This window comes from Fonsecaea nubica (genome assembly GCF_001646965.1).
Source record: "Fonsecaea nubica strain CBS 269.64 chromosome Unknown Scaff200, whole genome shotgun sequence".
NCBI lineage: Eukaryota > Fungi > Ascomycota > Eurotiomycetes > Chaetothyriales > Herpotrichiellaceae > Fonsecaea > Fonsecaea nubica.
Window position 1 is genome coordinate 1 of NW_019173873.1, and position 10,820 is coordinate 10,820.

The 10,820-nt window shown below is 52.8% G+C and overlaps 5 protein-coding genes across 5 annotated transcripts; 2 read left to right on the forward strand and 3 right to left on the reverse strand.

The window, feature by feature from the left end:
- Window positions 1-142: 142 nt before the first annotated feature.
- AYO20_11756 (hypothetical protein) lies at window positions 143-1,934 on the reverse strand (the record flags this gene model as incomplete). Its single annotated transcript, XM_022649969.1, has 3 exons — window positions 143-405; window positions 885-1,436; window positions 1,553-1,934. 3 exons carry the CDS (start codon window positions 1,932-1,934, stop codon window positions 143-145), a joined length of 1,197 nt encoding a protein of 398 aa, XP_022494052.1.
- A 923-nt stretch (window positions 1,935-2,857) lies between these two features.
- Window positions 2,858-3,863, reverse strand: AYO20_11757 (hypothetical protein; the record flags this gene model as incomplete). The annotated part of the gene is made up of 2 exons (XM_022649970.1): window positions 2,858-3,676; window positions 3,726-3,863. The coding sequence occupies 2 exons, from the start codon at window positions 3,861-3,863 to the stop codon at window positions 2,858-2,860; spliced, it is 957 nt and encodes a 318-aa protein (XP_022494053.1).
- A 117-nt stretch (window positions 3,864-3,980) lies between these two features.
- On the forward strand, window positions 3,981-4,658 carry AYO20_11758 (hypothetical protein; the record flags this gene model as incomplete). The annotated part of the gene is made up of 4 exons (XM_022649971.1): window positions 3,981-4,093; window positions 4,149-4,197; window positions 4,292-4,578; window positions 4,634-4,658. 4 exons carry the CDS (start codon window positions 3,981-3,983, stop codon window positions 4,656-4,658), a joined length of 474 nt encoding a protein of 157 aa, XP_022494054.1.
- Window positions 4,659-4,960: 302 nt separating this feature from the next.
- Window positions 4,961-7,033, reverse strand: AYO20_11759 (hypothetical protein; the record flags this gene model as incomplete). Its single annotated transcript, XM_022649972.1, has 1 exon — window positions 4,961-7,033. One exon carries the CDS (start codon window positions 7,031-7,033, stop codon window positions 4,961-4,963), a length of 2,073 nt encoding a protein of 690 aa, XP_022494055.1.
- A 1,303-nt stretch (window positions 7,034-8,336) lies between these two features.
- Window positions 8,337-10,608, forward strand: AYO20_11760 (hypothetical protein; the record flags this gene model as incomplete). Its single annotated transcript, XM_022649973.1, has 9 exons — window positions 8,337-8,536; window positions 8,667-8,761; window positions 8,815-8,824; window positions 8,882-9,053; window positions 9,101-9,211; window positions 9,261-9,382; window positions 9,442-9,848; window positions 9,902-10,115; window positions 10,176-10,608. 9 exons carry the CDS (start codon window positions 8,337-8,339, stop codon window positions 10,606-10,608), a joined length of 1,764 nt encoding a protein of 587 aa, XP_022494056.1.
- Window positions 10,609-10,820: the final 212 nt, after the last annotated feature.

Here is a 10,820-nt window from a genome sequence, read left to right on the forward strand (position 1 = left end):
TTCAGAAGAGAGAGATATGTGTGTGTGTGTGTGTGTGTGTGTGTGTGTGTGTGTGTGTGTGTGTGTGTGTGTTTATCAGGTTGAGAGGGCGTAGGAACTATGTGATGGGATGGGATGAGTCTGGCATTGTCACTCACATCTTTCAGGTCATGGTACTCTTCCAGCGCGTTTGGCGCGTAGCGGATCCTCTGGTCGCCGTGTCCGTCGAAGACGATGCGCGGGGCGTCGAAGAGGAGTTGTCGCGCTGTGGCAAGTTTGTCGCTGTTGTCGTCACCATCACCGCCGCCGCCTCCATTACTCTCTTCTTCGGCTTTTGAGCTTTTGCCCCCAGCAGCAGCAGCAGCAGCAGCAGCAGCAGCAGCACCAGCTGTTGCATCATACCCCGCCGCGCAGATGATCGTGTTCTTCATCCCCAGCGGCCGCGGCCAGGCCGATGCCCCGGCCCCGCTCGTCGAATCCCGCGTGCAGAGACACTCGAAGACGAGTTGTGCGCTATTGGCGATCGAGCTGTCGCCGGCGGCGCCGACGTGGTCGAACCAGCGCATCGCGCCGAGGATCGTTTCTTCGCTCAGTGTCTCCACGATCAGGGGCTGCCACAGTGTCTTGAATCGGCCTTTGAGAGCGGTGGTTTGTTCTATTGATCAGCGAACCCTCGGCCACCCTTGAACAGGTGGCACGTTGGAGGTTGGATATGTTAGTATTTCTTCTTTTCTTTGGAGCCTTTTTTTTTTTTACAAAGCATGGATGTAGTGAGTGACTTCTCCCTCAGCCATGTGTCTCTTTCTGCTGCGCCTCTCTTTTATCTGGGCTGCCGCAGAGAAAGGTGTTGGGCGAGATTGGGCGTTTATGAGATGGATTTCGGGCGCGGAGAGCTACAAACTTACCGTGCATCTGCGAGACACCGTGTAGATTGGTGACTCGTGTCATGTCCATCGCCCCAGGAATATCAAGCGCCCACTTGAATCCTTCTTCCGACCGTCCGTGCTCACGGCCCAGGGCGTCGAACGCTTGCGCGATCAGCAGATCTTCCGTCGCGCCCATGTGCGCCGCTTGTTCTTTCTTCACCACATACAGGTCCATCGAGACCTGGGGTGCCAGAGTCTCCGAGCGGGCGTTCATGGACGCAATACCCCCGGCGACGAGGGCGAGCTGGCGCCGCGGCACGATGATCGGGCCGGCGTAGATGTCCTGGGGATACGGGTAGGCGCGCAGTTTGAACTTGGTGACGACGCAGAAACTCGCGCCGGCGCCGCGCAAGGCCCACAGCAGGTCGGGATCCTGCGAGGCCCAGAGGACGGTCCCGTCCATCTTAACGACCTCGGCGTCGAGCATATTGGCCGGGTCCGACGTGTTGCCGTATTGGCGGGCCAGCCAGGAGAAGCCTCCCGAGAGGATGCTGCCCCCGATTCCTAGAGCTGGTGTACGTGCAGCGACGACTATTTTCCTCATCAAGGGGAGACAGGAATGTTCAGTTAGCCGAGATTCATTCACTTCACCATGTACTTTTCCAAGGGACAAGGGGGGAAGGCAATTCCACGTTGTTGTCATATACCGTGATATCCTGGAGCCACTCGATCCATCTTTTCATAGTAATCCCTCCAAAGCTGTCCCGCGCCCAATGTCACGATCTTCTTTTCGTGATCCCAACTGAACTCGTCGAATGACTCCATGCTAATGAGCACGTCCCTAGCCGAGGCCGAGCCATACCCGGAACTGCGAACCGCCATGTCCAGGTCCGAAGTCCACAGGTATTGCAGGACCTTTGACAGAGACTGTGTTGAGCCCGGTCGGACGACGAGGCGGGGATGCAGGTTCTTCTGGGCCGCCCATGTCGATGTACGTGAGTCGTACCGCTCTGATGATGGGAGGATGACTTCGGGCTCGGACAGCAGCGAGCGAAGGTGGTCCAGCTGCTCAGTAATAGACTCGGCCATTGTGTCTGATGAGAAGGCTCGTTGATACCAAGGCCACGGGGCGTGAACGCAAAACGAGGTCTCGACTTGATTAAACAAGATTGTAGAAATGAGCGCTTGTTGCTTGCTCCTCCTTGGAGCCTTTTTACCTTTTTTCCTTTGTACCTACTAGGGGAGTGAGACTTGGGAAGGGGGAGACTGAAAGGCGCTGACATCGTGGGACATTTATCGCTTCTTGAATCCCTGAACTGCAGTGCTGATTACAAGGAAATTTACTCTTCACGGTAAGGTCGTGATCTGTTTTGACCCCCTGTAGCAGTACACCTGCAGCATCGCACATGTTTTGTCCAACCATGGCTCGTGAGAGGGCGGGTGTAGCGGACCGCTATCCTTGGCTAGATGAAGCAGTTCAGGCGTTGCAGAAGAGAGACGTGGATTCTTAGGGGCAGGACGCCTCAATTGTCTTTCCCTCGCGGGTTTTCCGTGACCTGGTGGTGCGTTGGTTGTGTGTAACATATCGCCGACCGGCGCGCCTGGTCGGCTTATCCCCTGGAGAAGTAGTCGATGATGCCTTTGAAGGAGGGAATGCCTTGTCTACCTGGCTGCATTGGGGTTTACAGGCATGGTGTTGTGAACAGCTCTACGAGTAGGAAGGCAGAGGAGGTGGTGGTTGTCGCTTAGCGCAGCCTCGAAACTGCGCAAGGCTGAGTTCAAACACAAACAGCCAAAGAAAAAAAAAACGACCAATAATGGCTTCACTGTCATTGACACTTGATGATTCCTTGTTCGTACATAGATGATCGTGTCTCGCTCCACTTTATGGCGAGCCGTATAAGATCAAGCAAGATCTTTCAGATGAGCCGCCCCCGGTCCTGGACGCCTGTTTATTGAACAGCAGGTTGTGATCAATAATGCACAGGCGAGTCCGGATGACGAAACTGTCTCTACCAATTTCTCCTCCCACCTTTTCCTCTTCCACGGCCACCAAAGCCACCTCCACCGCCTCCGCCTTGGTCAAATCCACCACCACCTCCGCCCCCTCCAAACGGAGCAGAGGGACCAGTAGGCGGTTGCGGCTGTCCCATCATTGGCCCTCCTCCGCCTGCCATGAACTGCATGAACTGAGCAGGGTCCATAGTCGTTGGATCCAGCCCTTGAGACGTCATTGCAGCGAACATCTGCTGCATTTGCGCTTCGTTGGGCATCGCCATTTGTGACATATCTGCTGCCGGCGCACCTGGCAAGGCGGGCATCCCTGGCATGCCACCTCCGGGGATACCTTCCACAAACGCTTTCATCTGTTCTGCTTGTTGTGTGATCTCTTTCACTTCTTTAGGCATCTGATGCTGTTTCAGGCAGTAAGAAGCCCAGGTAAACTCGTCAAATCCATAGTTGAAATAGTCCGTTATATCTGCACCGGGCTTTCGCCAGGGCTTTGATGATTCCGAGGGAAAGTCAACATCGAAATCTGTAGACATGATCGGCTTGCCAGTGGCTGGGTGCACCGGATTTCCGTTCGGATCGATCTTGGACGTGTGTCGAGCTGGGTAGTCGGTGCCAGGACGATCGTTGGGAGGTTGGGATCCACCTCTGATATCTGCGGGCGTGCCTGCTTTCATTGCTGGTGTCGGTGTTGATGACGATTTCCGTATATCTGCGCCAGTTTGTGCTAGACCAGGAAGCCGCTTCGTCTGAGAACTTTGTCCTGAGCCTGGCTCTGGTTTAGGCTCGTCCTTGACGTCGATGATGAAGTCAACATCGTCCTGGATATTGTCAGTCCCCTTGCCGTCTCTTTGGAAGCGCATCTCATACGTCGTCGTCTTCCTCTTCAACTTCCTCGCCCTCCTCTTCACCATCCTCACCATCCTCCATCTTCACCTCACTCTGGTGCCTCTGGGCGTTCGACTCATCGTGCTCCGGGTAGATATCGTCTTCGTCCGAGTCCATCATCTTGTCGACCCAGATGATGCGCACCGAAAGTGAGGGGGAAAGAGGGCGTTGCAAGGCTGGTATTTGACGATGGAGTGAAACACGCGCAGAATGTTTGTTGCGTTTGCTTGTTTTGCGATGGAGCTTGGAAAGTTTGCGGCGTTTCCTGTCCAATCATTATCGGAGCTCCGCCGAGGAAAGTCTAACGAGCGGATGGTTCGAGAAAAAGTCCCCCAGGACCTCTTTGAAAAGTGATCCATCTATTTACAGACCTCTGTGTGATTCTACCTCTTCCTCATACCATAGTCCGTCCGATCTTAGACCTGCACCAGATCTCTCCAATTCAGTCAAGATGGTAAGTTATCTTCCCTGTGGACATGTTTCTAAAAGCCACTGTTTGCGCCGCTCTCCCTCGCGACCATTGTTGATTGACAAACCACCTCGCGCAGACTACCGCAATCAAGAGCATCCGATCCCTCGTCCCTCTTCTCGACCGCGTTCTCGTCCAACGAATCAAGGCCGAGTCAAGAACAGCTGCTGGCATCTACCTCCCCGAAAGCAGCGTCAAGGAGCTGAACGAGGCAAAGGTCCTCGCCGTGGGACCCGGTGGATTCGACAAGGATGGAAAGAGGATGGCAATGAGCGTCCAGGAGGGTGACAAGGTGTTAATTCCTCAGTATGGCGGAAGCCCGGTGAAAGTGGGAGAAGAGGAATTCCATCTGTTCCGGGATCACGAGTACGTGCAATTCACATTATGGACGGGACGCAAATCGTGTGCTAATGGTATCAAGGCTTCTCGCAAAGATCAACGAATAAACCACACCTGCGATATCTCCCTAGTTTCCGAGTCCTGCTCCCCAGACAAGCCCAAGTCGCCACTCGGCGAGTATCGAAAGCACGGACTCATCATCTGTACACCATGTATCATCATCGCAGTACTCCTGCGTGTCAACATCAAAGCTTGCGACCGTGCGACATGGGGCAATGCGGAAGAAAATTTTCCATTCCAGCATGAGCGAAAAGCGCCGGGAGTCAGTTGTGCAATTTTGCATATACCATTGTGTAGATTTGAAAGGAGTACCAATATATTTGCCTTCTCCGCTCAACATGTAATTTCTTCACGTCGCACCTCTGGTCCGTGACTTTGACCGGCTCCCCTGCTTCGTCCCGGCAGAAGTGTTTCCACCTGGCTTTGCAGTGCTAGGCAGATCCCTGACCTCCAGCTCGCGTCCAATAACCTCTCTAAAATCCAGGCCAGAATTGCCCAACATCTCCCGCTCGTGCTGCCACACCACGTCCATACATTCTCTCCACAACTTTCCTTGCTTCTCAATTGCACTCAACTGCCTGACTAGCAAGGTATTGAATGTCTCCAAATGTGTGTCGGCCCATTTGACGCAAGCGCTGATGGTCAACGGTGAAAAGGCCGCTTGATATATAAGCACAGTGTTCTTCACGATAGTAAAGTAAACGTAGGAGATGGAAAAGACATAGCGGTGCAGATCACCCTCGAAAACGCATTGCCGCGCTCTTTTGACGAGGGTCTCGCTCCGAGCGTTGAGGTAGGCTTCTCTTGCACGGTCCTCAAATCCGAGGCGGATGAGATAGCCGACCTTGCGTTTCGTGGCTTCCATGAAAGATGGAGTCTCAATCAGTTCCCGGCTGAGCACAGTGGCAAGCTTGCCGGCGCGCTCATCAACCTTGACGCTGATGAGCTCTTGTGCGACCGAATTGCCCTTCAAGCTCTTGGCAATCTTCCGTAACTTTTCGACCTTTTCGACAGCTTCATCGAAGCGTTGTAGGGAAATTTCAATGTCCAAATCGTCTATTTGTCCCTCAACCCAGCGGAAATTCTGTTGTCGGCCGTCAACTTCTATGAGGATGTCGGGCTTGTCCTTGGAGGAGTTGATGCTTTCGATGATTTCGGTGTTCTTCGCCGATGCTGGATCGCGGGTTGCAAAGTAGTTGAGGCTTTCGGACTGGAGTGGGTTGCTTTGCTCCTCCTGCGTTTTGGCAGCTTTCCGAACGTCCTCGGATGCCTTTCTGAGAGCCATCAATAGACTGCCTTTGGCCTTTTCGTCACGTTTCTCGTGTCGGTAGGTGAGCGATCGTCCACCAGATCTGATTGCCAGTGCAGAGGCAATGGCCTTTTCCTCAGCTGGTGTTGTGGCCCCGGTATTCGCTACGCTAGCAGCCATGTCGATGATCTCAATGTCCTGGAGTGGCCAGCATTCTTCAGCCACCAATTTCGTTGGGGCGGGTCCCTGTTGAGGTGCATTGGGATCTACCCGCTTACGTTTCTTCGAAGCAACAAGAAGATGGTCGTTCAGAAGCACAATATGAACGGGCCGTTTTGGTTTCCAAGTAGCCGAGTCCAGCTCAATCCAAGCACCCGTCTCCGCAATGATATGCCGGCCAGGAGTGGCTGGTAAAAACTTTTGAGATTTCTCGATATTCTTCCACAGTGATTGTAGTTGAATGTTCCACATGTGCTCCAAATTCGCTACCGACGTCCTGTTTGTATTTCTTCTGGATAGTGAACCCCCATTCAGCTCGGGTGAGATGGGTGTGCTTGCGGTTCCCCCATTTCCCGTTCCCAGAGTGCCAGTCAGCTCGGTCATAAGGCCCTGAAGAATACCCATCTCGGCCTTCAACTTTTCCGCCTCTTTACTGATCTTGATGAATTGTGTTCTGTTCTGGTAGACGCTCTGCTTCAGCTCTTGAGAGTTGCGATGCTTGAGCCGCTGCAGATTGCTCTGATATTCCTGAATATCTTGTTCTGAGGCATTTGCAAGGAGATCTGTGACATAACGTTCGTGTTGAAGGTTTGGATCTCGGAGGATATCGTTATCGACGACAAGAGGACGTGAGGTTGATCCTGCTCCAGGTCGGCGTGGAGAACCGCCTCCAGAGCGACGCTTCAGGGTACCAGCTCCTGGTAGTGCGGGGACAGCGGGAGCCCCGAGGTTGCTGAAGTCAGGGAGTTGATTATATCTTGTCGAATAACGTCGTTTGACGAGGTCAGAGGTCTCGGTTGGAGCGTTGCGTTCTCGCGGCACAGTCAGGGTATTGCCAGATTTGTTCTGCGGAGGCCCTGGTCTGCCAATACCAGGACCAGAGGCATTTTGAGGTGCGCTGATAGTCGGGCGGTCTTTACGCTTCTTCCGCAACGTGAGACCCCTGGGGTCCATTATGACGATTCGAGTGGAGATGGATGAAGGGGAAGGAGAATAACTCGGAGCCTCAGGTCGTAGTAAAGAGAAACCGCTCAAAGTTCAGCCCGTTATGAAATGCGGGTCGTGCAGGTAATTGACTCAATGTGCTGTGGTTGGAAGTCAGCGAGCAACAACGTCGAGTTTGTCATTGCTGTCGCCTGCAGCCAAGGGATCAAGGAAATAAACTGGGGCGCCGAGAGCTCCTCTTGCTACTTTATCCATAGTACGTAACTTTCAACCTTAACAAAGCTACAGTGGTTTACGATTAAGCTTATTTGGTCTGGTCGTACTTTATTTAACCTTACCATCACTGTTTCCTCCTTGCTCCTTTATGCTTATATCATAAACCCAAAAGTCATACCCGCTCAATGATATGGTATAAAATGCCGGGAGGGGCTTCTATGATAATCTCATCACTTGAGCTCTCCTTTCTTCAGATTACCAGCTTTCCATCCTTCTTGACTCGTCAGTTCTTGTAGATTGCTCACTGCTTTGGCAAGATGCAGCAAATAATCAACACCAATCACCCTATTCCGTTAGCTGCCTGCCTTATCTGCTACTTTTAGGATCACGGCCATGCCCCTTGTTACGAGCGTCAGACACCTATCAGTACAAGTGCTCAACCTCTGCTCAGCCTTACCCAAATTTCCTCGGCGACCGGTACATCTGCTGACGAGTTCTACCGCTATGAGCTTACATGAGCCTCACATGGCACCCTCTGCTCTTGAGATACGGCAAGTCGACGCGTTTATCTGCGGGAGAATCATCAATGTTGCATTCGTGTGCGAGCCGCGTCGTGGCGGCGGCACGACAACCTCGTCGGATGGACGGGACCTTCCGTATCGACATTAGCGGGGCGTCGGAGGGTGTTAACCATATCTCGCAACTACAAGCAATCACCCTGGTATCTGATACCACTCTCGCCAGATAGCACCCAGTCACACATGGCCTTCTAGAAGGGCCATTTATTTGAGGCCGCATATGTCCAATCACTTGGACAGCAATCTCGCCAACGAAAGATCGGGGTGACTTCGAGAACCCAGGCTAAGTTTCTTGCCTTGACCAGGTTCAGCAACCTAAAGTCTTCGCCCATTCGCCTGTCGCGAACGCCTATCTAGGAATCGCTAAAAGGAGGTAGAGCTTGATGTGCTTATCTGCCCACAAGCTTCCATGCTTGTCGTTCTTTATCTTGGTCGGCCCAGCCCTCATGGCTGGGCTTGTCCTTTCCATTCTTTCTGTTTGATTCTTACCTTCCAGTGCCAGCAATCCAAATCCCAAGATGAGCGAACGTCGAGAGAGCCTGACCCTGCAGGACCCTGAGAAGCGAGCGAAGTCCGATGCAGTTGACCCGGCTAGCTTGGCTGACCACTTGCGTGGGCGCCAATTCAGCGTCGATGCCCACGATGTAGCCATTGTCGAGACCGACCAAGGCAAGCTGCACCGGAATCTGAGAGGGAGACATATGCAGATGATTGCTATGTAAGCCTGTTTTACCTAGGGAATCCTCCTTCTATGGTCCCGCCTTGTTGTCGACCATTGACTTCCTGTCATGGATCAACTCCTTCTTGGTGTTCGCTGGTACCAATGGATTTACTGATTATGATCTCAGTGGTGGCGCTATTGGTGCAGGTCTCTTCATCGGAAGTGGTAGCGCTTTCCAGACTGGCGGCCCTGGTGCTGTGCTCATCGGCTTTATGATCATTGGTGAGTGTCAAACAATGCAAATGATATGTGCTAGTCTAACACTTTCACGACAGGAGGCATGATGTACAGTTCATCAACTTCCCTCTCTGCCACGAGAATGTCCTAACTGACCTTGTTTAGATACCTCATGATGCAAGCGCTTGCCGAGTTGGCCGTCATGTATCCCATCAATGGAGCATTCACCATGTACATTTGCAGATTCATTGACCCTTCGTGGGGATTTGCCTGCGGTTGGCAATACGGCATTGGCTGGCTCACGGTGCTTCCTTTTGAGATTTCAGCAGCTTGCAACGTGAGAATGTTCCTGGCCACCATAGATCACCACTGACACCTGGCAAGATCATCCATTTTTGGACGGATGTAGAGAACGTCAATGATACCGCCTGGATCATCCCCTTGCTTTTTGCTCTTACTGTCATTCAATACTTTGGTGTGAAGGGCTATGGGGAAGTAAGTGACCACCTGTGCGGTCATCAGTGTCCGCTGCTCACCAGATTAGGTCGAGTTTGTCCTCAGCGCAATGAAGGTTATTGCATGCGTCGGATTCATGATCCTAGGTATCATAATCGATTGTGGTGGCGTACCCACCGATCATCGAGGTTATATCGGAGCCAGATATTGGTAAGGTCATGTCCAAGGCTCCTTACCACCCACATACTGACAGGGCTACCTCGTTTTAGGCACCACCCATGGGCTGGTTTCCTTAATGGTTTCCACGGCTTCTGCACTGTCTTTGTCACGGCCTCGTTTGCTTTTGGCGGCACCGAACTCACTGGTCTGGCTGCTGCCGAGGCCCAAAACCCTAGGAGAGAAATCCCCAAGGCTACGAGACAAGTTGTGTGGCGTATCTGTATCTTTTATGTCATCAATCTCTTCCTAGTCGGCCTTATTGTGCCAGCAGACAGTCCGCTCTACAGCGGGGCCGGCGCCGAAAGTCGACATTCCCCGTTTGTGATTGCTATCGAACTGGCGGGCATCAAAGCGCTTCCGTCGATATTCAATGCCATGATTTTGATTTCGGTGATGAGTGTCGCCAACTCGTGCACATTTGCCTCTACCCGAACCTTTCAAGCATTGGCTCAACACGGTAAGATACATGATGTAGAGGTCAATCCAATCATTGCTGACCCGTTGGCACAGGTATGGGTCCCAAGCTCTTTGCCTATGTCGACAAGAAGGGCCGACCTGTTGTCGTGACCATCCTCCAACTCCTGTTTGGGTGTTTGGCGTTCCTCAATCTGGACAAGAATGGAGGTGGGAACGTTTTCAACTGGCTTCTGGCTCTGTCTGGTCTCTCTTCGTTCTTCATCTTCGGCAGCATCGCAGTCGCGCACATTCGCTTCCGGGCTGCATGGTAAGTCATTGCAAACTCTTCGTGATGGAGCTCCGCGAGCTAAAAGTGGCACTCTCGCAGGAAACTTCAGGGACACAGCGTCGACGAACTCCCGTTCAAAGCTGCCTTCGGTATCTACGGCTCCTATGTCTGCGCCGTCATGAATTTTGTGTGCTTGGCCGCCCAATTCTACGTGGCCCTCTACCCGGTCGGAGGACCCAATCTCGACCCGACCATCTTCTTCCAGGACTACCTCGCGGGTCCGTTCCTCGTCGTCCTCTACCTAGGCTGGAAGATCTGGTCTTGGTTCATGCAAAAGGAGCATCGCCCGCTGTACATCAAAATCAAGGACATTGACATCTACACGGGCATGCGCGAGGGCCAGGCCGATCTCATTAGTGGGCCAGGTGTCTCGGAAGAACAGCGCAGGGAAAGTATCGCCGAGCTGCAGGAGGAGAAGAAGAAGAAGGGTGCCATGGATTACGTCAAGGCTGTGGTCCACTCGATCTTCTGATCTGGTCTGGCCTGGTCTGGTGTGGTCCGAGCAGGTGAGATTTTGGGGCCGTCTACCTAACTAGGTTGGCATTCTCTAGCTCTCAAACAACACAAAGATTTGCCTTGAATCAGACCGCTCGAGAGTCTTTGATCGGGTGGTCAACTGTGCTCTTTTTTCGGGCATATTAGAGAAAGGCGACCTGGTCGAAGGTGCGAGCGGACAAGATGGGG